Source organism: Heterocephalus glaber, unplaced genomic scaffold, assembly GCF_053883595.1.
Source record: "Heterocephalus glaber isolate CG9 unplaced genomic scaffold, H.glaber_assembly_v1.0 deba00001509, whole genome shotgun sequence".
NCBI classification, from domain to species: Eukaryota; Metazoa; Chordata; class Mammalia; order Rodentia; family Bathyergidae; genus Heterocephalus; species Heterocephalus glaber.
Genome location: NW_028258325.1, coordinates 37,370,647 through 37,398,399, shown reverse-complemented (window position 1 = coordinate 37,398,399; position 27,753 = coordinate 37,370,647). Strand labels below are relative to the sequence as shown.

Here is a 27,753-nt window from a genome sequence, read left to right as displayed (position 1 = left end):
CTTCCTGAAAGAGTTAAAGACATCATACGACAGTGATGTAAATGATAATGTATTTGCCCACAAAATATAAAACATCTGCCAACCATAAGTCAATGTCCCAAACCAATATTTTTCCCTAGGAAAAACACCTCTTAAAAAGTGTAGTCAAGACCTGGAAATTGCATCTACATGCATTACAAAAGAATGCTATTTAAAAATCTTTGAAGTATTTTCTGGGGCTTTTGAACTGGAATATTTACATTCATCCTGAATAAAGTATTTTTTAATCAAATTCTTATATGCCAAAAAGAAATATATATCCTGGATAATCAGGATGCAAATGTGGTGATGGGGGGCGGGTAGCCCAGCACCTAGAGATATTCCAAACTCCTTGGCTTTTGGGGCTTTCTAAGACATATAAAAGGGGATATCTGACCTATTTGTGACACTCTGGGAAGAAATCTCCATAAGCAACACATTCTGACTCAAAACATTTCCCTCCTATGGATTCTTGGAACAGCAGAGAACGCTGTAACAAATTGTGTTCTAAAACAGTATTGAATAAAAAGTAATTTAAAATTCAGCAAGGTAAATTGCCCTAAAATTCCTAAAACAGAGCAATTGGTCCATTTTTATATATTTTGAGCTCTTTTTATTTTTCTTGTTTTGGTTCTGCCCACAGGTTTTTAAAATCTGATTTATTTCTCTGCTGTCCGTATTAAAAAACAATTCTTCAGGATTGCTTGCTGACTATCCCAGCCAGCCCTTAATGAAAATGCAAGGGCTAAAGCATGAGATTAAAAACAAATGTTAATAGGGACCTCGTTAAAACTCAACAATTTCTAAAAACACTGCTGGGGTCAAGGTCAAGGTGGTCCCTGACTGTGTTACGACCATGTAAACAGGACAGGACATAGTGCAGTCACGGTGGAATTAACTGGATTCATTACCTATATGATCCAAATTTACTTCTCTAGTGTCAGAATGCCTAAAGAAGTGAAGCCATAGAAATACTATATTTCAAACTGTTCTTCTATGCTCGTTGAGAAGCTCTTTTTATTACTTGCAGGGTTTTTTGATCTGAGTAAATGTAACATTTGTTACATGATAAGGCACAGTAGTGGGAAGGTGTCAAAAATTACTTTTGTAAAACTAACTCAGAGGTATAATAAGAAACCTTGTCCTCTATCAGTGTATTAGAACCTTTAATCTTTGAAGTCTTACCAGGAGGATGGACTATCACACTATCACCTGAAGGATGTAAAGAAGGGTATTCACAGCCTGATTTACCACAGAGATGCAGAACTTTTAGATGTTTGAGGATATAATATTTCATATTTATCTTAACTTTGTAGTTTCCAGGCAAATAGTATCTTGAAACTGCCTGTCGTTAATGGGAGTAGTGTATTTTTCCTAATTAAATCCCAAATAGTTTTTAATGGGGCATAGGACAGAAGCCATTTGTCTTTCTGAATGATTGCTACTTATTTAACATACTTCCCTCTCCTGGACAAAGATCTGTGATATTTATTAATGTTGAGTCCTGCTTCCCCTACCCTTTGCTTGGAACCACTCAGTACAAGCCATATGCTGTTATAGTCTGTTCAGTTTCCTTTTTCCTAGATGCTCTGGGATTTTTCACGGTATCCAGGGTGTTTTTCTGCACATTTAACTTTGATAAGCATTTTTATACAAAGGCTTAGCAGTCTTTGTGTTGGCAAAGTAGACATGCAATAGCTTGGAGTAAAGAGCTTGGAGTAAAGAGATGAATTCATGTTGCCATTATAAAATAACTACAGTTATATTTATGAGCACTACAGTCCTACATATGGAACAAATCTAAGGAATCTACGAAAAGTCCACCTCTAAAGGGGCGGAAGACTGCACGAGATAACTAAGGACTGAAGACCCCAGGGAAGAAGGCCAATCAGCCAGAGGATTTTCTCTAGATCGCATCACTCATCCCAGCGCGCCTGCGCCCCATCTGCGCCGCCACCCCTTCCTTCGCGTATCTGCATCCGGGTCCTCAGGATTCGCGCTCCCCGCGCCGGGTTGGGGTAGCCCTGTGGTGGTTGGGTGTTGGTGGTCCTCGGTCTTCCGGCTTCTGAAGAGTCTGTGAGTCAACTGGTGAGTTTAGGCGAGTGGCTAAAGACGGACACCTGGTTGGCGGTTGCTTTTCCCGGGGTTTTGTGCTGAGCTGGGACACGGAGCCTGGAGCAGGTGGGTCCCAGGATCGTTAAGGGGGGACGGTGGAGTTTCCGGCCTGGCCCTGTCGTCCCCTCCGGATTTACGCGGTCCGGGAGGTGGTCTTCTTGGCCCCTCCTTTCTCTCGCCTTTCTCCCGACACCTACGCCGACACTCGTTAGAAATCCCTGACAGTCGCCCTCCTTTACTCCGCGGCAGTTTGCGGAGGGCCTGGGCCCTGCGGCCACGCCGTTGGGTCGGTCTGCAGCCTCCGCCTTGTCGGCGGGAATCGCGGGCTCCGCTGCCGCTCGCCGGGTTGGGGACCCGTCACCCCCACGCTCGAGCGGGCCGCTCTCAGGCTGTGCGGTCTTTACTGTTCCCGGCGTCAGAGAGTCATTCCCAGGTCCAGTGCAGCGTGCTGTAGTGAGAAACTCAGCAAGAGATTCTGAGTCTAGATACCTGTTCTGGCCCTTCCGGTAACTAGCTGTGTAACTCAAGTGCTGCAGGAGTTCCCATCCTTCTCGGAAGTTCTGAGGTTTGTGTTCAGCTGTCTGTTTACCCTAGTTGATACACGTATTAAGTGAATCAGCACCTGCAAGAAGGACTTGGCAATGTTGTTTTTTCAATGCCATCTGATCATGATGCCAGAGAATTGCTTTCTCCCATAGCGGTTTGGATCTCTGAGGATTGGCAGAAACTTGGAAAAGGGACATCTTAACAATCTGAATGTGAAGAGATTCTTTTTTCTTCTGGGTGAGAGGATTCAGGTAGGATTTTGGAGGGGTGCACTCTTTGCCACCAAAAAATTGCGTGTACTTTGGTCTGAGTAACTTGCTTGAACTTTTTTGCAATGAAGTGTTTGGAGTTTTTCAAATTTAACCCACTTGTAAGAATCATCTGAGTTATATACAGATTTCTTGTACTTCATTCCCATCTGTTGAAACAGTGACCAAGAAGAAGAAGAGCCTGAGAATCTGTATTTTCAACAGGCATACTAAATGATTTTTAATTGATAAGGAATTTTATGAGCATAGATCTCTTTAAGTCGGATACAGTTAAAAGTCCAACTCCCTCTAAAACTTAATAGCTTTATAACTTTAATAAATTTCTTAGAGTTGCAATTTACTAGATCTGAAGAGTGAGAATGACAGTATCAACCTCAGAAACTATTAAGTTGATTCTGTGCTCTTAAATAATAGGGTTTTTAATCACATTTGTGTGTGTAGAATATAGCATAGGTGCTTCGAAGATACAGTAGTACTTCCTCACAGATGTGTTTGCCTGAGAAGATACACAGTGCTCAGGACACAGAAGGCACAGGGAAAGATCTAATGTCTTCTCTTCTTACAGGTTTTTTTTTTCTTTTCATTAACAGTTCGTTGAGTTTTCAGTGTATATCCTTTGGCAGTCATAGCAGCAATTGTCTTTGTGTCTTTGATGTAACTACTCAGTTACACCAAAGTTTTTGACATTAGATTATTGATGTACTTAAATGGAGGCTGTGTCCATTTGTTGGACTGAATTTGACTAATTTATTTTCTGTAAGTGCTATTTATCTTGTTATTATGCTAGAATTCTAGACTGTTGTGATCATAATGTTTTATTATGTCAGAATTCTAAAGTATTGGGCTAAGGACATGATTTAGATTCCATGTATTCATTGTAAAATCTTCTAGTTCCTTTAATTTAAAATATTTGACTTAATATACCATGTAAAGTGTGTGGGTACAGAACTCAGGAATGTTGAAGCCTTTTTATCATGAAAGTATTGGAGTTAATGACTGAGCCTTTTAAATATGAAACTAATAATTACAATCTGAGAATTATGATTATAGAATACACTATAAATGTTATAAATCTTGACAATGTAAAAATAACATTTCTTACATAAATCATGTGTGAATTCACGTAAGAATGCTAATGTTCACATCTTTCATGGTAGTAGACCAATCCACAATGTCCCTAATTAATATTCATGTAATAATTTTCTTTACCTTAATCTTATAGAAACTAAAAGTTACTTTTGTGAATATATTTTTCACAGAAAGAAGCCTTTCTTTACTTTGTATTCTTTTTCTGAATTAACTTTTCATTAGAAATAGCATGTTTCATCATCACATTCTTTAAAGGTCTGTGCATCCTATTTATATGAATACATTAGATACTAAATGATGTATACCTAGTAATAATAAGAATTATTTCTGAGTTGTAGGATGTAAACATTGTTTAACAGGGAGATTTGGTTATTATGTTATTTATAGGGAGAGTTCTGGATTTTAGTAAGTAACCAAAAGTTGCCCAGTAATCATTGTTTTCATTAACTTGTGAGCAACAAAGACTGGTCTCTCTCTTTAGGGTTCTTTTATGTTGCTTCAGTAAGAGTGAATATTATACCTGTATAAGATACAGTGTGGCGTCTTTATACTAAGATTCCCTTAAGTTGAGTTCTAGCTCAGTCACTACCCGTGTGACCTTGGTCAAATTATATGTCTTGTCTCATCTAAAATTGAGTGGTTATTTCACAAGACTGAATTGAGTATTTACTTCACAAGATTATTGTAAGGATTAATATATGTGTATAAATGTGCCAGCCCACTGCCTAAAAGTCAAAGTCTGCTCAAAAGAAGCATTTATTATTACTGTTTCAAAAGTACTGATTGTATTTTTATATGTACATATTCTTGTTAAGTAATGCCCTTTCCAAAATCATCAATGTTAATGGACTTCTGTTTGAGTGTTTATGAACTACTTTAAGTGCTGTACAATGGAATTTCTTAGGTTTGAACTTCTTGTGCGGGAAGCTGTGCGTCACCATAATGAGACTTGTAATTCTTGACAACTATGACTTGGCTAGTGAATGGGCAGCCAAATACATCTGTAATCGCATCATTCAGTTCAAACCTGGACAGAACAGATACTTTACACTGGGCTTACCAACAGGTAATAAACCACTTTTTCTGTTTTAGATGCTGAGGTTGTAGAATTGAAGGTTGCTCTGAGTAAAATACTTTTCTTGTCCATTACTTAGCTATATCACTGATTGAACGTATTAGTATATAAAGCCATATATACATATGTGTGTATGTTGTGTGTATATACATGAATTCTAGTCTCTACATTTTGTTACTATTTCCTATGTTAAAATTCTGTTTTACCTACTATCTCAAAGTGCAATAAGAAATACTGTAACTTAAATGATGATCATAATATTTTTATTTTTATTTTTTACCTTTTTCTAGTAATCCTTTATCTTTAGAGGCATTGCTTTTCACTATATACTTGCTTAGTAGGTTAGTTTTCCATGTCATCAAAGGTATTAAAGTATGTGGTATTCCCTTTCCATTTCACTTTACCTGCCTTATAGTTTCTTCTCTTAGTAGCCTTTTGTTATCTCTTTATTTTCCTTGTTTTATATAAGTATTACAGATGAAAACTCTTCCTCCAGCAAGCAAGATTACAGTATCTTTTCTTTGATTCACTTCTGTACTCTGGGGTTCTTTTAGGGTATTTGTGTCTCTTTATCACAAAATAAATTTATACATTAATTATATATCTTACTGGATTTACTTCACTGTTGAGTTGTATTAAAAATAACGAAGTAGTGTCATTTGCTCTGTGGTACTTAATTTATTTTATTTGTACATTATTTACATTATATACTGATTACATTATGGGGAGTAGATACGTGTACATAACACATCTTCATTCCTTTCTTCTCTGCCCCCTTCTCCTCTTCCTCTCTTGATCCCCTTCCCTTTTCTAAAAGATTTATCTCCCTGTTTCCTATTATCTGTCTTTTATTTTGCTCTTTATGTATGCTTTAGGTTTCTCATATAAGAGAAAACATGATATTTAAGTTTCTTTGTCTAATTTATTTTACTTAACATTGTGGTCTCTAGGTGCATCCATTTTCCTATAAATGATTCAAATTTATGCTTTTTTACTGCAGAGTACTCCCTTGTGTATAAATATCACATTCTCTTTATCTCTTTATCTAATGATGAACCATATAGTCTGCTTCCAAGATTTTAGCTGTTATGAGAACAATATCAAATAAAGTGCTGATCTTATGGCACTTTATTTGATGTTGTTAACCTTTGACTTTACAAATGGTATTAGATATAGATCGGAACTGCTGTTTGGTGATTGCAAGGCATTTATTACATTCCTGAGCCTTGGTTTCCTTACCTGTAAGAAAGATAAGAGTAATAATATTTTAAAATGACTATTTTCTCCTGTTCCTCCCCCAATACTTTTTAACTCCATAAAAGCTACATTCATAATTTTTTCTCCTTGGATAATTTCCATGAATAATATTCTTTAAGTTGGTTTCATGTGTTGCTTGCTTGCTGCCCACTGGTCCAGGGCAGTCGATTTTGGTGAGAATGTCAAAGGGCAGTTTTTGTGAATTAGACATGCCAATCCTGCACACCCATACAGCCCCCCCCCCATGATATGTACTGTAAACCTAGGTTATTTTCAGCTTACCTATATTAACTGCATGTCTTCATTGTGATGCAGAAATAGTAATTGGAGTGTGAGGACTGAAAGGCCTTCAAGTCCTAAATACTAGCAGTACTAAACATGCTGTTAGGTATTTAGATCTAAAACTTTAGCTTTATTTTTTTGTAGTATAACTGCCTAATAATACATCTGTCAAGGGAATACCTATGGGATACCTTTGTTGACATATTCTACTATTTTTCTTCATTGATCACAGGCAGTTAGTTGTGCCCTGTTTTCCCTCCCCTGTTGCTTTAAATTTTGAACATACATATCTGTCATTATAGGTAACATGGTATTTCATGGTTATTCTCCCACCAAGCACAATTTCTGGGGAATACCTGTTTAATATAAATTTAGTGGAGCAATTTTAATGCGCTTAACATTTAAAGGCATGCTGTGGACCTGACATACCTCCCAACCTTATTCCCACCATTCTCTTACATTGAAATGGGCTAGAAAAGAATAGGCCTAAACTTGCTCATTGCTTTTTCTTTTTGTTTGTACTCATGTTGCTTAGTATGTATATGGTAGAATCTATATGAGTTTTGGAACTAGACAGATCTAGATTTGAATCCCAGGCTTCACAGCCATTTAATAATTTGTGAATTCCTTAATCTTTTTGACCCAATTCTATCTCAGAATTAGAAAGATAATGCCAGTTTCCAAAATGTGAGTTTTACATCAGGTGAGGTATAAAAACACCAGCATAGCACCTAGCCACATAGGAGGCATACAGATGTCATCTCTGGGTCTCATCCCCCCATCTTTTGTCTGTTTTCAATTATAGCTTGCTCTCTTTATCAGAATTCTAGCCCTCTGTCAGGACTTAATTGAAATGCCATCATCTTTGATTATGTTTCCAACAAAGTTATAGTCTCTTTTTTTGATTCACTGCAGTATTCTAGACTTCTGTTTAGTTATCTGTTTTTCCCTATATCATGGTTATTTTGTACTTGCTTGTTCCTGTATTCTTTTTCTCAGATAAAAAGTCTTGATAATCTTTTTTGTATCTGAATCATAGGCATTTGTTAAATGTTACTTGTGTTAGGAAATGACTATTACAAAGAGAATATTAAAATGACATTTGTTTTACCAGTTTACTCTGTACTGTATTTTTCAATCTCTTCTTTCATACATGGATTAAAAAAGTAGATAATTGTGTTTTTGTCATTACTGTAGTAACCACTTGTCACTTTTTATTCATATATCTTTAAATTGAGGGACTCAGAAAAGAAACAAGATTCAATTATGCTTCTAAAAAGGAAGGACAGATATCATATTTATCCATTTTTTGGACAAATTTCATGTTTAATCAGCTTTAATCAGTTGTGTTAATCAGATTTCTGTTACTGTGATAAAATACCTGAGAAAAGCAACTTAAAGAGCAGCTACTGTTTACTTTGGCTCACAGTATTAGAGGTTGCTGTCCATCTCACTTGCTTCTTTTGTTTCTGAGCCTGTGGTGAGGCTGAACATCATGGCAGGAGGCATGAGGTGGAGCAAAGCTGATCACCTAATGTGGCCAGGTAAGGGAAAGAGAGAGGAGAAAAGGCTAGGGGCAAAAATACACCTTTCAAGGGGAAACCTCTAATGACATACTTTCTCCAACTAGGTCCCTCTACCTAAAGTTTCCACTACCTCCAAATGAAGCTATGAAGCCATCACTGGTTTTAATGCTTTGATGAGGTTAGAGCCATCATGATCCCATCACCTCACAAAACCCTATCTATATTTCAGATGCAGTCTTTTTACTACTCTGGAATTTCCTCTTTTTTTGGCCAGAGATTGTTCAGTTCTATGAATTTCTGTACGGTATTTGAGTAGATAGTTTGTGTGAAGGTTTTTGTTTGGTTTTAAGATGATGTTTGAACTCTAACTGGATTGGGAGGGCCGGGTCACTTATAAGAGTGCAGTGAATTTAGCCTGTTACTTTGGAGTTATAATACAAAGTACAGCGAATTTAGAAAACAAAGGGGGAGGCAGTTTCAACAGTTTCATAAAACATTTTTATTATGTCGTATCATAAGGCACTTTCAAACAAATCTTTTTGCAAATATAAAACACATTTTATAAAACATGTAAAAGAATCACTTTTTAAGAGACTAAAATCAAGATGAAGTATTCTGTGCCAAAATCCAATTTTCTAGAAGTTCTCCTTAAACAATACTTCTTTTTCTCAAATGCATTTTAGCTGATACATACTGAAGAAAACATAAAATGAAAAATAGAACCTCCTAGTTCCTCACTCAATCCTTATTAGTTTTAGAATCAATTTTGAAAGTAGAGGCAATATTAAAATTAGCTTTAGTTTCTCTTTAGATTGCAGTAAATGATTACCATTTAGGCCATTTATATACTATCTGTGTTAGAACTTAAGAGTTTTCTTTTTTTTTTTTTTTCAGAAAGTGGGATGTTTATTTTTAATTCAAATGTGGCCCCTAGACTTTATTCTTAGCATTTGCAGTACTACTTACAAATACTTTACAACTCAAGAATAACTTTTCAAAGTCTAATTTTTATTGACAGATTTTTAGCCTTACTCAACAAATTCTAGTTTACTAAAGTTTTAAAATAATGTACAAAGGGCCAGGGATTTAGGTCAGTGGTGCTGCTGCCTGCCTCACAAATGGAAGGTCTTGAGTTCGATCCCCGGTAACAAAAAATAAATAAATAAGATGCCTTACAAAGATACTAACTCAAACTGTATTTGTTAATAAATATGCATTTAATGATTGCTTGCTTAATAAATTCTAAATGCATAAGATTAAGAAATGTATACATAAATGGTTTTAAAATAGATTTTTGCAGTTATGTTAGAAAATTAAATCTTCATCTGTTTTAGGGAGTACACCTTTAGGATGTTATAAAAAACTAATAGAGTATCACAAAAGTGGAGACCTTTCTTTTAAATATGTGAAGACTTTTAATATGGATGAATATGTAGGTAAGATATTTTTAAATATGTTGGATATGATATTTGAATATATTATATATTATGTTTTGAATAAAATGAATGTACTTTAAACTATAATATATTGCTTGAATTTATGTTTTTACTATAATATATTGTACTTAGGATATATTGTACTTTGTGATGTTATATAAAAATCTGTATTCTTGTGATGACAGTACTATATCATGGAAAGAATATAGGTCTAGAAATCAGAGAATCTGCATTCATCCTTGGCTCTGGCATTTATAAGTCATACAACTTTGAGCTAATCTGTTCACATTTCTCATTCTCTTTGTCTCTGTCTCTGTTTGTCTTTCTGTCTTTCTCTGTCTCTGTCTCTCTCTCTATATCAATGTGTTGATGCATAATTAAAAACAACGATGTAAGCTGGGTGTGGTGGTGCATGCCTGTCATGTGCCAGAGTCTGGCACTCTGAGATGCTGAGGCAGGAGGATAGCAAGTTTGAATTTAGCCAGACCAGTTTAGCAATTAAGTAAGACCCTGTCTTAAAAAATGGCCTGGGGCTGAGGATTTAGCTTAGTGGTTCCACCGCCTGCCCTGCAAGTGCAGGGACCGGAGTTCGATTCAATCCCCGGTACCAAATAAAAGGCTCAGGGTAAACAGCCTGAGTTTGATCCCCAGTATTCCACTAAGTTAAAAAAGAAAAATACATAAATTAAGAAACCAACATGGTAGTGATAAATTAAATAAAATGTATGTAAAAGTAATTAGTAACATAAAGATTTTTATCCAAAGTAAAGCCTATTCATATTAGTACTAATTAAGCTTTTATAATGTATTGAGTGTTAACTTCTTTAAGTGGAATTATCTCTGATATATAGAAACCCTGTATTAAAATATAAATGTAAGAATACATTCTTAATGCACAAGTGATAGCCAAAGAATTATGATGTTGTACTTTGCATGCATATAGGAAAACTAGAAGAGAAACATGGCCAGTGTTTCACTTGAGCAGTTATTTAATTTAATGCATAAATTAGTTTCATTGATTATAATATTGTGCATTGGAGAAGTGGTTAAGCTGAAATGAACTAGACTTCTTGGTTTGTATCCCAGACCCTATGAGAGCTGTATCACCTTAGGAAAAATTCTCTGTGTTTCACTTGCTCATCTATAAAATGAGAAGGATAGCAGGATTTCCATGGATGTTTTACAAATTAATTGTATTAACATATGCATATAATGCAGTGCTCGGTGTATAAGCATCTATTCTATATAAAATATTTTAAACTGGATATGCCATAAAAAAGATTTATTTTTGGAAATAATAAAATTTTTCTTTATTAACTTTATATTTAGGACTCCCAAGAAATCATCCTGAAAGCTACCATTCTTACATGTGGAATAACTTTTTTAAGCATATTGACATAGATCCTAATAATGCTCATATCCTTGATGGGAATGCTGCAGATTTACAAGCAGAATGTGATGCATTTGAAAGGAAAATAGAAGAAGCTGGAGGAATAGATCTTTTTGTTGGAGGTAAGAAGATTTTTGTCATTGCTGGTTTAAAAAAAAAAAAATCTTACCATTACACAATCCACAGAACACCTAGAACTATAATACTTCATCCATAAAAATAGAAATAGACTGATTTCTATTTTACTTTCATCAAAAAAAAAAAATCTTAAAATTCTAATAATTAACAGTCAGAATTGTTTAAATTATGCCTTAAGAGGTAGGTGTAAATTCCTTTTAAACTCCTGATTACCTCTTTAAGGCTGACAGTTTATCACATCTCTAAAAGTAAGTGACTTGTTTATCTTATTAAATTATAGCTTTATCTTTTTCATAGTTTTTAACCTACCATCACAGCCTGCTTATGAAATGAGAATTAAATCTAAAAATTTAGAAGACATGGGTGGATTTTAGTACATTATTTAAATTACTTCATCTCACTGAGAAAAATCATTAAAAATATAATGTACCTTACTTACCTTCATTCTTTATATAGTATGAGTTAAACTATAAATTCTCTTAATAAATCTAAAGTGAATGAGTGTTTGACTAAATTTCACTTGTAATTATATATTTTTATGTGTATTGTATACATGTGTACACAATATACTGAAATAGTAAGAGTTCTTTATAACATTTTCTGTTAATCAGTATGAAGCATCTGGTACAGCTAGCTGATTGCCATAAGAATAGTATATTAATTAAACTAAAGCCAAAATTGTTTTTTGCTAGATTCTTTAGTATTCAACTAAGATATTAATTCTATTCTGTTCTATTCTAAATTAACATGAAGTTATCTTATATATTTATCTTATAATTAATTAGAAAACTCAACATTACATGAATTAGAAGTATATTGAGATTAATTTATGATTGAAGTAGCCAAGTATAATTGAGGTGGTTGGTTGCTCTTGGACAGAATTGGGTTTTACAGTCAGACATAAATTTGGTCTCATGATCTCTGCTTGTCTAAGTTTACTGACAATTACAATTAATTATTTGCAAAACTATTAGCGATTTCAGAATTTTCAGGAATTAAGAACACTCTAACATGTTTAAATGTCTAAAAACACTTCATGGTATATAATTTATACTCTATATTAATCTTATCTTTTCTAAACTGTATAGACTAGCATAGTTGTCCCTAGGTTTATTGAATTCCCTGAGATTTTTACTGAAATACTTCTAAAGATACCTAGTGAGATTGAAATTTCTATTTAGGAGAGCCAGTGCCACTTATTTTCTTATATATGTACAAAAGCTTTTTTATTTGAGCAAGAATGCAAGTTAATCTTATTTTGTTTTTCAAAACAGAAAGTTGTCTGTTTTAAATAAAATTTGCTGATATTATTTTTGTAATCTGTGAGAGCATTTGCACATTCCAGCATGGTACATATGGTTTAATTTAGAGATAATTACCATTTCTATCTGTCACATTTGAAGGATGAAACCTTAGATGTTTGTTTTTTGGGGGTTTTGTTTTTATTTTTGTTTTGTTACTAGAGATTGAACCTAGGGGTACTCTATTATTTGACAATAGCCCCAGCCCCTTTAAAACATTTTTTTATTTTAATTCATTTATATTTGAGGCAGGGTCTCATTGATTTCCTCAGGATGGATGCAAACTTGTGATCTTTCCGCCTCAGCCTACCAGAGTACTGGAAGTATAGGTGTGTACCACCACCCCCACCTGGGAATATTTAAGGAGTACGCTAACAACCTACTCATTAGATTTAAACTCCATATCAAAATCAAGTAGAATTGCTAGAATATAATATACCTACACTAACTTTTATCAAAAAATGTTGTCGCTGATTTATTGTTATACCAAAAAAGAATATTAGTTGTTAAGAGGTTAATTGTTTTAAATGGGTGTTTGAAAAATGTCTTCATATGTGGACTTTGTCTTCACTTTAAGTTTATTAACCTTACTTATGGATCTGTGTGACAAATCCCTAGCAGAGTCAGTCCTTGGAAATAGCAGTTACTTGGGGAAAATACCTGATAAGGACTCTCTAACGTATTTTGTTTCTTTTGCCTGCTTTCCAGAAAGTATTCATAATTTAGGGTAATTTTTAGGCTGCAACTCTTTAAACCTGGTTTCTGGTAGAACACTCATCTTTTCCATAGTTGTAAGTCATTTCTCAGTTTTTTTATGTAACTGGTTTTGTTATGTTTCCTTACTGTAAACTACCTCAATTCTCCTCTCAAAGTAGATGGAACATAAATTGTAATTATTTATGTTTATCACTGATTCTTACTACTAAAAAAGAGTTGACTTTTTAAACCAGTTTGTCTTAAATGTTCAATAGTTGTCTCTCTCCTCCCCACCAAAGAAAAAAACATTTATAGGAGTTTCCTTGTCTGATCATTAACTTCTTCTTTGCAGTCTGATCCAGAGTTTTTATATGTACCATCTAAAGGACTTGCTTACTCTGTGCATGAAAAGAAAATGGTTAATTTATGTTTTCTTTTCCTGTTTGGAGTAACCCCTTTATTGGAAATGTGTATGTATATGAAAGAATCTGATCTGATTCTTTGTTGATTTAGGTTTGTTATCATTGGATTTTTCAAAACAAGGCTTGGTATCTGGGTCTTACCACTTACCCTTCTTTTGTTCCAGGGTTTGGTTAATAAAAACACTAAGAACTGCCAAATGGGATCAAAATATCAGCTTTATTGAAGGTAAAGTTGGAATAGAGACTGTAGGTTGGGCTTGAAGTCAGAATGAGCTCAAGAATGTTAATCTGTTCACCCCAGGAAATGAGAGCAGGCAGTCCCTTCCCTTGGTGGAAAAGAAAAAGAAAAAGTATATACTCTCAAAAGTCCTCATTCTTCCTCTAATGGCAAAAATATTAAGAGAAAGAATAAAGTATATTATGAATATCTGACCTTGCTCCAGCAAGGAGATGCACAAACAAATCTAGTATCTTTTTTTTTAAGACAGGACAATGTTGACATTTTTTGTTTTGTTTTGTTTTGGTTTGGTTTGCTACATGATTGAATTCTTTGGTTTTTTGATAACAGGAAGTAACTAATGGTACCAGAGGCAAATTAGTTGGAATGATTTGGGTAACTCACAAAACTGAAGGAAGAGTTAAACAGCTCAGTCTTTGGAAAAACAAGAATAAGAGAACCTCACCTCTCAGAAATAGGGACTCATCCTTTCCTGCAGTGCTGCCATCCAGTGCCTCATTTCTAGATGTCCTCTGTTTTATCTGTATCCCATGTCAAGTTTCAGATCTGGAGAGTAGTTCTGTTTGGTTCATTTGGGCCAAGCGCTTATCTCTATACCACAGTCACTCTGCCTGACAGGGACGTAAGAAATCATGGTCAGTTGAGCCCTTGTAGTGAGGATCAGAAGAGATAAATGTAGAAGAAACTACTGGACTAGCCAAATAGCAATCATCCATTCATTTATTCCACCATTATTTGAATGCCTATTTATAATGTGTTGTTCTAAATGATAAAGACACATGAACATAGAGCCCTTACTCATGAAATTTATACCCACAGAACTAAAATACAAGAAAGACATATATCAGTGAATGTTTTTTGAGTTGTTTCAGAGATACTGAAATCTTAATGTAGATTTAAAGTCTGAATAAGAATTAGCCCATTCAAAACTTGTATCAGCCATCTCACTTTTTGAGTTACTCATGACCAGTAATGAGTATGTTGACCTGTCTCTATTATTGACTTTTGCTTATAATTTCTTCTTTGTGACCCAAATCACCAGTAAAAACACTAGTGTTGATTTTAGTAGACTTTGTATTTTTTCTGGAAGTTGTATTTTCCTTGTTCGATCTTTTGTTCTTTACACATGTAAAGACACATGTAAGTATTTATGTATATGTATACCTAAGAGGAGAAACAATACTTTTGCAAGTCTAGATAGAAAAATATATGTAACTAAAACTTAGATTTACAAGCAGACATGTACTTAATAATGGAAATCATCCTTGGATATTAGGTGCCCACATTAAGAATTTAGGTCACTACATTAAACATTCCTAGATTGTTGTGTTTTGGTAGTCTGTATTTGCTTCATATTCATTTTTTCCTTCACCTTTCAAAAGTAGGTAACTGTCAGATTTTATGTTGTTGTGATCTGTGAATTTCTTTTATCAAAGTTGTATGCTAAATGTCAGTAAAATATGCCTAACTTATTATTAAAGTGAATATGTAGAGTATAAAAGATATTTTAATGACTTAGAGAACTTGTAGTTTTAGATTTTAATTGAAGTTGCCATATATTTAACTAGGATAAGAGTATGTAAAATATTAATTTTATGGATTCTTTATTTTGTAAAAAAATTGCCTCCTATTTTCTTCAAATAAGGAATGCTATGTTTTTAACCTATATTTTAGAGGCAATCCTAGAATATTAGAATTATCTGTAGCTCTCTTTAAAGCAGTATTTTTCTAACTGGTTGTCCTTCATTATTTGGTCACAAAATCAACATGGCAGTCACAACTAGCATTTCCTTTCTGTTTCTTTTATTAAGAAAATAGAATATAATAAAAAATAGCTTGTGTGGCTCTTTGTAAATCTAAGTATGGTTTTATATGATTTTCATTTTAATTGTATTTTAGATGTTGTGTGAGATGTGTGTATGTACACTAGATTGTAGTGTCAAATGTTATTTCTTACAATAGGTTACAATCAAAAACATTTGAAAAACTGTCCAGTCTATACTTTTATAAGTGAGGAAACAGTACTACAGAAAGGTCCATTAATTGCCCCATTTTGGACTACAACTAGCCAAATTAAAGGATGAGTATAAAGAGCACTGTGTTAGGAATCAGAAGATTTAGATTTGAGTCCGCTTTGGTATTTACTAAATTATGACCTTGAATGAGTCACTTGTTTTCTTTGAGCATGAGCATTTCCTTTTATATTAACAAAAAGGTGGAAAAGAGGAAAAACAGATTTGCCTCATCTTACAATCTCACAAGATGTTTAAATTTATGTGTTATGATAATCTATGTGAAAGTGATTTATGAATTGTAAAGTCTTAATTTTATTGCTATTATTAGAATCATTCCAACTCAGTGCTGTGCATATAAAACACATGGAAATACTTTATGTAAAATATAGAAACAAATATTTTAATGCAGTATTAGGAATTCAGCTATAAAATAAGACCAGGTAAGTGTCTTTATGATTATTTCCTTGCTCTTAAAACTGTGTAGAACTTTGAAAATACACATTTACTATATGTGAGAAACCTAATTTACTTTATGCTCATATGTATGTATGTTTCTTTTGAAAGGAATAGGTCCAGATGGTCATATCGCTTTTAATGAGCCAGGATCCAGTTTAGTGTCAAGGACAAGATTAAAGACTCTGGCAATGGACACCATTTTGGCAAATGCTAAATACTTTGATGGAGATTTATCAAAAGTGCCAACTATGGCTCTAACTGTTGGTGTGGGGACAGTGATGGATGCTAGAGAAGTAAGAATTAAATGTTATTTTTTCTATGATATTTATTGATATTTAGGTATTTTAAAGTGATCGTTATATTTAGGTATTTTTTTTTCTTTCTTTTTTTTTTTTTTGGTACCAGGGATCGAACTCGGGACCTTGCGCTTGCGAGGCAGGCGCCAGAACCACTGAGCTAAATCCCCGGCCCATATTTAGGTATTTTAAAGTGATTGTGATACAATGATACTACATCCTATTTGCAATAAAAATTATGTTTAAGTTTTCAGTCACAGAATCTTGTATCATCGCCGTGTTCAGAAATCAACTTAAGTGTCTGAAGCTATAAACTAAGAATTAAACACACTCCACCTTTTTTGATGTACTGTTTCACTTGTTTATTCTTGCTTCACAATTGAGGTCTTAAAATCTTACTAACCATATGGTTTGTTTATTTTTAATTGAAATACTTTTGTAAAAGGACTGTTGGGACAAAGGTGCAATCTTAGCACACTTACCAGTTTTGGAGCCCTCAAGATAACTAAATATAAAGTGCTTCTTGGCCGTATGAAGGAGGTGAATAGCCAGTCAATTTTTCACTGAAAAGGACCCCAGGAGGGTTGGATCTGTCCCAAATTTAGTATATTTAAAAATGTATGAGCAGTGAACCATAAACGCTGGCTAATTTTTAAGTCTTTAATTGGACTTTTATTCTGTTCCTTGAGAATAACAACAAATTAGAGTCCGTTTATGATTCTGCTGTTTAAATTATGTGGAAATTCAGATATCTGTTCTTTTCAGTTAGCAAGATTGGACAGGTTCAGAGAAAGGATAAAATATGTTGCCCAAGTAATTATATCTAGATTTGAACACACAAATAAAACTCATTCAGATATATAGGAGTTCCTTATTTTCTAAAAATCACAGATAATTGAAAAAGACATGTCAAGGACTGAAATTTCATAGCAGGTAAGTTGGAAAAAAAGGACTTTAAAGCAATCTTATTTCTAAAAGATGAAACTGAAAGCGAATAGATTTTTTAAATTTAACAAGATCCTAGTTTACTGTACCTCTTACACTGATTTTTAGAATGGACAGATAAGTAGTTGAATATCAGTTTTTTTTCTTTTGATCAGCTTTTCCAACAAAATTATGATGCCATTTACTTAATAGTATTTCTTCCCAGTATAATCATAAAATCAGTATGGCAAAACTGTTCTAGGGCTTCATTGTTTTCCCAAGGACCTATTTAGTTCCTTGATTGTTCGTAGCATTCTTTTGAAATGTGTTAATGTTATTATATTTTATTGATTTTCCTACCTTCAACTGTTACTGGTTTAATGTAAACAGATTTTCTTTTCCCAGTGATTTTAGCTGTGATATGAGCTATCCTTTAGTGTCATTTTTATTAATAGTGTGTACCTAGGGTGATTAGAAACTACAGTGAATATTTAAATTTTTTAAAACTTACTATAGTGAAAGACACATTACCAAGAACATTGGGATAAGTGTGTTCAGAGACGGGGAATATTTGAGTGTTTTGATGAGGATGAAGAGCGAAGTATATTTTACTGTAATTTTTTTAAAAATTTAAACATTCATCATTGTTTCTGATCACCCCATAAACTTAAATTTGAATCAATGTCTTGGCCAGATGTTACGAAGTGGTAGGAAACTAAATTTTAAATGGTGAGTTCATCGATGTCTGTTTTCCCATTTTGGCAGTTCATATAATGAGGACCTTCTGTATATACTTGGGAAGTTATTTCAAATTTCCTTAAAATTTGTGAATTGTCAGGTATATAAGGAATGTCGTAGGCCACTAGCCTTCACTATCAAACTCTTTGTTTGCTTTGGACTCTTCACCATTGATGATATATCTGGATGTTCTTTTTCCACTCCTTGTGTTGCGAATAACTCACTGTTGACTTTTCATGGTACTCTCTCTAATATCATCCTCATATTCAAAATGATTTTATTTTCTTATATGTTGTTTAGTTAGCACTGGTCATAATTTGTGGTTATTTTAGTATGTTTCCTGGTTTATTATCTTTCTTTATTAAAATCTCCATGAGTTTGTGGGTCATGTATTGTAGCACTTAACACCACCTGTCACATAATAGATATTAAGTAACTGCTGGTAATAGTTTGAATGAATTATTTATGTTTACAATCTATTTTGGACAAAATTGGTTCTGTTCACAATTTTATCTACCTGGACCACTAGAACTAATTTTTATTCACTTTTGGCTGTTTTTCCACAAGCCAGTTTACCTTGAAAAGCTGGGCCGGGGATTTAGCTCAGCGGTTTCGCTGCCTGCTGCGCAAGCGCAAGGACCCGAGTTCGATCCCCGGTACCAAAAAGAAAAAAAAAAAAAGGTAAAATTTGTTCTGAGTTACAGTTTAAGATAATGCCATATATTTTCAAAGTGATATTCAAACACAACTTTTTTTCGCTACTGCAGCATCTTTAGAATAACAGTTTTAATTATTTGTATATTCTTATAATGACATACGGGAACACCAGTAAATCTTAAAGTGTACTTTTTAATGCCTTATTGAAAGTCACAGAAGTGACCAGTGACTCCTCTGCAAGTTTTACCTATAGAAGCTCTTTTCATCATCTATTACTATGGACTGTTCTGTCATAAAATGCGGCATCATCCTTCCTTTCTGACCATTTCTTCTGTCAGTTTTCCCCGCATTTCTTCCTTCATCTGCCTTATGAAAGTTTTTTCCTGGAAATTCACTGTAGCACTGCATGCTCATTCTACATACTCTGCTTGGGCAATCTTCTCCTTGACCTTTTTAAAAAAACTACGGTGTATGTCCATAATAGTCATAGCATTAAACATTCTTGCCAGAAGTTTCATCACTATTCCAAAATAGATTACTCTCATTACAGTGAGAACCTGCTAAGCCATATCTTTAGCCATTCTTCTTTCTGAAGCCACCCAAAGAGGACTGTTACTCTCTGCTGACATCTATATGTTTAGACTCCTTATATTACACCACTCAAAATTTAAAGTTGTCTTTCTACCCAAGTTGTCTCTCTTCTAAATATTTCTTCCTGGTGAAAAGCAGCATTCTCCATAAGAAGTTTTCTGTACTTGAAACATTTATGTTCTGTTCACTTTCTTTTCTACGTTTAATGATTCACTAAGTCCCGACCATTTATAATGTGTATAAATATCAGCCCCCTTCACAACCAGCATAATTCAGTCTCTGTTAATTTTTTTTGAGGATTATTGGAAACCCATCCTAATACATGACTATTTCTGGTCTTTGCCTATGCCAGTCACTATATTACTGCTTGGATACTTTTTCAAAAACATTTTTTCAGTTTATTATCTCTGTTACTTTGTGTGTATAATTTCCTGTTACTCCATTACAAAATCAAGTCTCACCACTTTGGCAAAAAAGTCTCTGACTTTAACCAGTTTCCAGCCATTTTCTTTTGGTTCCCTATGCTCAATCCTTACCAAAATTATAGCTTTTTAAAATTTATTTTCAATATTGGGAATTGAACCCAGGGCCTTCATACTGAGCTACATCCCCAGTTCTTTTTATTAATTTTTGCTTAATTTTTCTTTTGAGGGGAGGTACTGGGGATCAAACTCAGGACCTTGTGCTTACAAGGCAGGCAGTGGAACCACTGAAATAAATCCCTGGCCCCTGCTTAACTTTTTTTGAGACAAGGTCTCACTTTGTAGTTCAGGCTAGCCTTGAACTATGTAGCCCAAGCTGGCCTTGAACTCGCAGCGATCCTCCTGGTTTAGCCTCCCTAGTCCTGGAATTACAGGAATAAGCTACCACACTAGGCTCTAGCTTTTGATTGACTGCCCTGTAACTGTCTGAAATACCCCATTACCTGGTGATTTTCTATTTGTCCTGAAGACTTGGTTTCCTAGAGGAGCTATGCTACAATTTTTCTGAGCTTTCCTATAGTTTTACTGTATTATTATTGTGCTTTATTTTATATATATATAGATTTTATACATTGAGTACAATAATTTATGTGTCTGTTCTTCTGGCATCCTTCCCATCTTAAGGTTGTATATTGTGCACTGGATTATTGTGCTTTATTTTGTACATACACAGATTTTATTTATACATTGAGTACAATAATTTGTTGTTCTGGCATCCTTCCCATCTTAAGGTTGTATAGTGTGCCCTGGTTCACAAACATCAATGCATGTGTAAGAATCAACTGGTGTCCACACCCAAAAATTGATTCTTCAGATTTGAAGAGTCTGCCATTTGAGCAAGCATCTCAAATTATTCTGATAGATTTTTCTTTCATGACATGAGAAATTCTGTCACTGAGAAGTTATAATAGAATGGATTGCAAATCAATATTGTTATTTTGAGTTATTTTTTAGTATATGTGCTGCCGAAGCGAGCACTTTGAGTTATTTTTTAATCTCTGCTTTTTCATATACTTAATTTTGTTATCTGACCTAGCCATAAACACCAAATAAGTCTTTCATCTGACATTTAAGTTTCTGTCAGCCTCCACTTTCATTCCCTTTGTAATGTTAATAGTAGTACAGTATTAGTATTTACTTTTATCATTAGACTGTCTTTTCACTTTTTCCTCAGTATACGCTTTATATTGAGATTTGTTGCCATCTATGCCATTACCTTTCTATAGTATATGCTTCAGTGATGAAAGACTCCTCACTCATTTTCTGATTGTTAGACCTTGTAATAGTTTGTCTTTCAAGAGACGGTATAATGTAATTGCTAATTATTAAGGATATGGACCCTAGAATCAAACCACTTGTTTGTATCTTGCCCCTACCAAGACTTTGGGCAACTTATAAAATATCTTAATCTTCCTTATCTGTAAAATAGCAATAATTTTTATCTCATAAAAGCTTTGAGTTCTATACTTGAATCATATTTGAAAATTTTCTGAAACATTGGAAAATATCTTTATGCAACAATCAGTTGATATTTTCATTTACTGCACACTATTGAAGTAGTAGCTTTATAGAGATTTTTTAAGTGCTGATCTAAGGACTTTTGCCACATTGTCTGCATAATGATCACTTCAGAGGCTCTGATTCCTGGATCACAAATACTGTGAATTTTAGGGCATTGGAATGGAGACAAAAACCTGTATATTTTTGGCTTTTGTTTTTAGTTCCTTCTGTAACACATCGGAGTCTTTAATAATGTCTCCGATAAGTAAAACTATTTTACAAATTCATTTATACTGTGTTTTCCTTCTATTAAACATCATTTTTGTTTCAAAGGGTGAATATTTATAATTATAGGTGGCAGCACATTTTTTGTTGAGCTTCGATACTTATACTTAAAATGTATCAATAAAAATATTAGTGGAAATTCAGACATATCTTAAGACTCATGGGGCCAGGGATTTAGCTCAGTGATTCTACTGCCTGCCTCGCAAGCACAAGGACCCAAGTTCGATCCACGGTACCAAAAAAAAGACTCATGCACTTTGATTTAATACATATGTAGCTTCACAATGAAAATCTAGTGAATTATGATAAAAAATAATGCTTTAATCCATTAAACATTGTTTTAGAAAATCTAGTTATATAGTGTGCATGCATTCATAAACAATATTTCTATGTTGTTACAAATAGTTATCATCTGCAACCAGTTTAACATTTATTACCAGCTGTAGTGAGAATACTTACATTTGAAACATTACATAAACTTAAGTGCATAGTCTTCAGTTACAAACTGTGATAGTTTTACTGCTTCACATTTGCATATGTTCTTTGAATTATTTCATAGGCAGTTGAGAGATGTAGGTCAAAGAGTGTGGGTTTTTTGTAGTTTGTAAAAGTAATCTCAGTCATGTATGCTTGAAAGACAGATCTTGTGTTTAAGTTGATTCCTAATTCTACTTTTGTGTGAAACAACCCTAGATAATTACAGTCAATGAAATGATATTGACTTCTCTAGATAACACTTTGCATATCTGATTTTTTAGTTTTTTGCTGTTTAAAAATAGTATTTACTGCTTATCTGCACTAGAGTGATTTGTATTGTTGAGATAATATAAATCTTTTCAAGATTGGTAATTCTCCTTTGGCAAGACAGCTCTTTTCTTTTTCTTCATTCTTTCAGGTCTCTTTTACACATCAGAATTTACTGTGTTAATAATCATAGTTTGAGGTATTCACTTATACTTCATAATTCAGTACCTACTCATTTGGAACATGTTTTAACTATTAACAATGAATGTGCATGATTTTTCAGGTGATGATCCTCATAACAGGTGCACACAAAGCATTTGCCTTGTACAAAGCAATAGAAGAAGGAGTCAATCACATGTGGACTGTTTCAGCTTTCCAGCAGCATCCCAGAACTATTTTTGTATGTGATGAAGATGCTACTTTAGAATTAAGAGTTAAAACTGTGAAATACTTTAAAGGTGAGCGTTGAATTTCAAAAGCAGAGAGTGAGATATTCTGTTGTAGATGACAAAACTTAGTATTACTCAGTCTTATTGAAATCTAGCATTGTGCTGATACTACAGCTAATTTTTCACGGAATAAACCTTTTCACTTGGGATAAGAGTAGCTTTCAGAGCATTGCCCTATTTTGTTAAATCTATATTCTCAGTAAATACATTTTTCTTGAAATCTAAAATTTAGTATTTTACTTTCATATTGAATATACCAGATTAAATAACCAAATAGAATGTATATCTATGTGTTTTCTGAGTTTCTTTTCATGTTTCCAGCCCCGTCTCAACTTTCTACTTAAATCCTAAACAGTAGTTAAAATGCATCTTCCACTCATTCAATCATCACAGTTTCAATTTTCCCCTATAAAGGCCATTTTAAAACACTGGGGAATAAACATTACAAATCAGCAGGAGTGCCATTGCCCAGACTTCTGCATGATTTTCTGTTTGCTTTTCCTGTATTCTATTGTAGTAATTTTCAAACCTTATTGTACTTAGTTGTGTATTTAAAGTCACATACACTTGACATAATGGGTTTAGATTTTAAGGGACATTTTTACTACACGAAACTTAGAACCTATTACCTGATTAAGAGCGGGCTCGCTATATAAACCCAAACACATAACCAAGCTATGGAAATTATTTCTTTATAAATCACCTGTATTTATATAGATGATATTATAGTTTATAGTATGTGTGTTCCTTCTGTTATATGAATGAATATACATTTTAATCTTACTATAGTGACTAACAGGTATCAAAAAAGAATTTACTGAATAAATCAAATCTCATGAATATTACTGCTTAAGACAAGATTAAGAAACCGTATTTTATTGACTCAGACATATTCATCTTTAATTGGGATATGTCAAAATTGGTGTCATGTCATACCTTATCTGATAACATTTTCTGTGAACAGTACATAAAATGGTGTCTTAAATATACAGCATTTCAAATATAAAAAGTATTATTCAGTTTAAAGGAAATCATTAACTTATACTTCATGTAAATGTTAGACTATGGCAAAAATGCTGAAAGTGGTATGCAAGTGGTTGAAGTTTAGCAAGTATTGAAAATCTCATTTTAAAAATAATTTTGATGTTGTATAGTTTTGTGTTGTATTTGTATTTAATGTTTTGTGAGCATTTTCCTGCTTTACTGTTCTTCAAAAGCATTTCTAATGGGTACAGTCAAGTAGATGTATCATAATTTAAACATTTCCTTGTGCAACACATTACACTGTCATTTAAATTAAGAATTTTACCAAGCCAAAAATGTATCAAATTAAGATAAGAAATTGTTGGCTTCTTTTTAATTTGATAGGTAGAAACAGCATTTCAGTGATCAGTTGTGATGAATAAGATGAGTTTGCAGGTGCAGTTTTACCTATACAATATATTTCCGTGTAGTTCTCTAGATTTCATCACAAATGTGTTAAGTTCCTTGAAGTTAATACAAATAACACTCATTATGTGCAAATTTGAATGCCAGTTTTGTTTTTGTTTTGTTTTTTGGTACTGGAGATTGAACTCAGGATCTTATGCTTGCCAGGCAAGCACAGCACCACTAAGCTAAATCCCCGGCTCTTAAATGTCAGTTTTAAGGCATTTAACATGTCCATTTTCTGGTCCAGTAATCCCTAGATAAACCCTCTACCAGTCCTGGTTTTGTCATAATTCGATTGCTATCACATGAGTTTTACATTTTGGTGCATATTTAATAATGGCCAGTACTTGTATTAAAGGTAAGCTTTAATAAGTAAGAACTATGCAAAAGCATATGTACCCATTATAAAATTAAATTTAAAATCTACATAATATTAATCTTAAATCACCACTCTGAAGCATACATACCAATTTTAAAATGAAATTTGAAACCTTAAATTTAAAATCTAATTTCTACTCTAAATTATTTAATACAAGCTTCTGTATTCTTTTAGTAAACCTTATATAATCAATGCACAGAGTAATATATTGTAAGACTGAAGCTATCTTAGTTTAAGAGCAATTCTAGTCCCTACCTGGAATCTAGTAGAAGAACTGACAGAGGATCAAGTCACTGTAACTTTAGATGTAATTAAAATACACTGTCCATGTTGTGTTCAAGTTTGCTATCCTGTCAAACTGTTGCTCTCTGAAGACAAAGAACTGTTCCTACTCTGGTTACTTCCAAAGTGCTGTACACATTTTAGATCCTCATTTTCATAAATAATTATTAACTGATTCTTGCTAGGTAGTTAAAACTAAATATTTTAAAACATTTCTATTTGCATTTTTTCAGTAAACTTGACTTTTTTGTGTCAGATGGGTACCAAATATACTTATTGTATCTTCTAAATATTTTGTTTTCTACAGTAAATGAGATAGATCAAAAACACATCTAGAACTGTGCTTTTTTTCTTTAAGGTTTAATGCATGTGCACAATAAACTTGTGGATCCACTATACAGTATGAAAGAAGGAAATTGAAGGAGATTGAAGCAAAATTCTACTTGAAAAGACCACTTTATTAGATGCATTTTCAGCTATGCAATATGATAAATCATGGGAATATTGAAGATTGTCACTTTTAAAATCCATTATATGTTAAACATTCCATATTTAGAATGACTTTCTTATACTAGGATTTAAGAGAAACAGTTGACTCTCCAAGCTGGTTGGCTGTTATCAATTACAGAAAGCTACATAGCCACATATAAAACAGCATAGAAATGTCTGCTGACTTGAGGTACCATGTGTGACATAACATAGATTATTCTTTAATTACAGGAAGACACTCTAAGCCTTTCATTTATCAAACAATTCTCATTGCAAATCTTTACTTTTGGAATGCTTTCTTTAGATCTGTGTATTATACACATGATTTTCTGCACGGTGTTGCCTTAGTCATCTTTCAGCAGTAGTATTTGGACATCAAAAGCCCTGCTACATATTGTTGGTAAAGGAAATGTGAAGAGATGACAGTATCTAAAAGTAGTTTACATCCCTTTGGAAAGTATGTGTAAGTGCATGCTTTTTTGCGTACCTTCTTATATAGCACCTTTTTACAAATAAGCTTATTTTTTTTTAATGACATAGGTTCATGCTCCCCCACATATATAGCTTAGCAATTATGAGCTTTATATAAACCTGAATTCTTTTGAAGAATATTTTCTGATTATTGCTAAATTTCATAAATTAGCTTTATTCCTTATATATAAAATGTCTAAAAAGGTACTGTGAAATATATAATTACTGTAATCCATTGCAGATTGTGATAATTGAATAAATTGCAGATCTATATTGTTTTCTATCTTTAACTCAAATAAAGCTTATTAATAATAAGGAGTTTTATCTAAATTTTATTTCTAGAAGTGAAACAACATGTGCATTTGGGAGATTCCAACAATTAATAGTACTTGTGAGCCTACATTTACTTTGTTGCCATTATGCAATTAGGAGATTTAAATTAAGGACACTACCTACCAATAGTTTTAGTTTTGTCCCATGAGGAGTAAAGAACAAACTTCATCCTTTGCATATTGTGCATTTTATAAGCGCACTTTGTAGAAGCCTTACTTACGTATCTGCTTAATAATCTATGGTTAAAATAAGTTGCTTAAAAAATTTAAATAGCAAGTAAACTAAAAATAAGATAAGACTTCTAGAATGAAATTATGCTGCTTTACATTAATTAGAGATGATGTTTAAACCTTTTACAAAAGGTTTTTAGTTAACCCAGTATATCAGTAGAATCTGGCAATAATAGTTTTGGTACTAAGAAATGTTTACTGCAGATTACTGTCTTTGGTCATAAAGGATCATAGTGAAAAAGCCAAAGGAGTCGCTTTTGGTATACCATTCACAGATATTTCTGTGCTTTCAAGGTCTTAAAGATACTAGATACTTTTTCATTACAGCTGATTTTAAGAGGCCACTTTAAGTCCATGTGCTCTAACTCTTCAGCAAACTACTCTGGCCTCTGTAACTCCCTAAATCAGAAGGTAAGATGCTGTTAAAAGAATTTGCAAGCTTATTGAGGTCATTTCACAAGAGGCAATAACATTGACTTCTAAAGAATGAAAGCATTGTTTGAATTCCAGCTCAGTCAGTAACTGGCCTCTGGTAAAAAGAAATCTTAAACTTTCTTTCCCTTTTGTCATGTACACTGAATAAAGGGAGTATACAGAACCAAGCATAGTAACTGACACATCAAACTGAACTATTTTATAGTCATACATATCACTATAGAAATCTTAGTAATATAATGTCAGTGGGGGAGTATATGCTTGTAAGACACACAGCTCCAGATCACTGAAATCATCTGATTGGAAAAGTGGCCACAGGAGAGACCTTAAGATAAAAATATGGAAAATGAGCTAGGGATGGTGGCACAAGTCTGTTAAGCTCAGCTACCCAGAAGGCTTAGGTAAGAGAATCTCAAGTTTGAGACCCGACTGAGTAATTTAGTGAGACCATGTTTCAGAAAAAGGGCTAGGTATCCAGCTTTATTAGCCCCTGGGTTAATCTCAAGTGTTATTAAATAGAAAATAATGTGAAAAATATTTTTTTGTGCTAGGATCAGCGCAAGTAAAAGTATTTCCTAGAGTCAAAGGTTAAAGGAGAATAACATTTGCCCAAATAAAGCACAGATGTTACAACAGACGCAGTGTTTATTGTGTGCCAGGTACCAACTTGTGACTTTCCCTTGGTAATAATGGGTACTCCAAACTATTTTCCTAATTCAAATATACTGCCATTTTTGAAAATACTATTGTCATGGAGCTCCATATTTC

At 33.5% G+C, this 27,753-nt stretch overlaps 2 protein-coding genes across 11 annotated transcripts in view; one reads left to right on the top strand and one right to left on the bottom strand.

Annotated features, from left to right (window-relative positions):
• The first annotated feature begins 1,975 nt into the window (after nucleotides 1-1,975).
• On the top strand, nucleotides 1,976-26,302 carry Gnpda2 (glucosamine-6-phosphate deaminase 2). Of its 10 annotated transcripts, none has more exons than XM_021262397.2 (9): nucleotides 1,981-2,106; nucleotides 2,832-2,930; nucleotides 4,942-5,103; nucleotides 8,126-8,195; nucleotides 9,512-9,613; nucleotides 10,943-11,125; nucleotides 16,378-16,562; nucleotides 22,770-22,944; nucleotides 25,386-26,302. In XM_021262397.2, the coding sequence occupies exons 3-9, from the start codon at nucleotides 5,005-5,007 to the stop codon at nucleotides 25,445-25,447; spliced, it is 876 nt and encodes a 291-aa protein (XP_021118056.1). In that variant the 5' UTR covers nucleotides 1,981-2,106; nucleotides 2,832-2,930; nucleotides 4,942-5,004; the 3' UTR covers nucleotides 25,448-26,302. The 10 variants fall into 10 exon arrangements, with proteins under 10 accessions (XP_021118057.1, XP_012929431.1, XP_021118056.1 ...); XM_021262396.2 differs by having other exon boundaries at nucleotides 2,018-2,199; XM_021262398.2 differs by lacking the exon at nucleotides 2,832-2,930 and having other exon boundaries at nucleotides 1,976-2,106.
• Nucleotides 13,759-27,753, bottom strand: part of Guf1 (GTP binding elongation factor GUF1) — an 88,149-nt gene continuing 74,154 nt past the window's right edge. Inside the window, exons 17-18 of the transcript XR_015441348.1 lie at nucleotides 14,244-14,409; nucleotides 13,759-13,886 (exon numbers count right to left, since the gene is read on the bottom strand). The gene's annotated coding sequence lies outside the window, so the exon portion shown is untranslated. The remainder of the gene's footprint in view (nucleotides 13,887-14,243; nucleotides 14,410-27,753) is intronic.

Bases quoted from the DNA above. Each gene is read 5' to 3' on its own strand.
- Gnpda2 (XM_021262398.2), top strand. From the start codon at position 5,005: ATGACTTGGCTAGTGAATGGGCAGCCAAATACATCTGTAATCGCATCA. The intron at 8,196-9,511 runs GTAAGGGAAAGA...CATCTGTTTTAG, and splicing joins TGATCACCTAATGTGGCCAG to GGAGTACACCTTTAGGATGT. The intron at 16,563-22,769 runs GTAAGAATTAAA...ATGATTTTTCAG, and splicing joins CAGTGATGGATGCTAGAGAA to GTGATGATCCTCATAACAGG.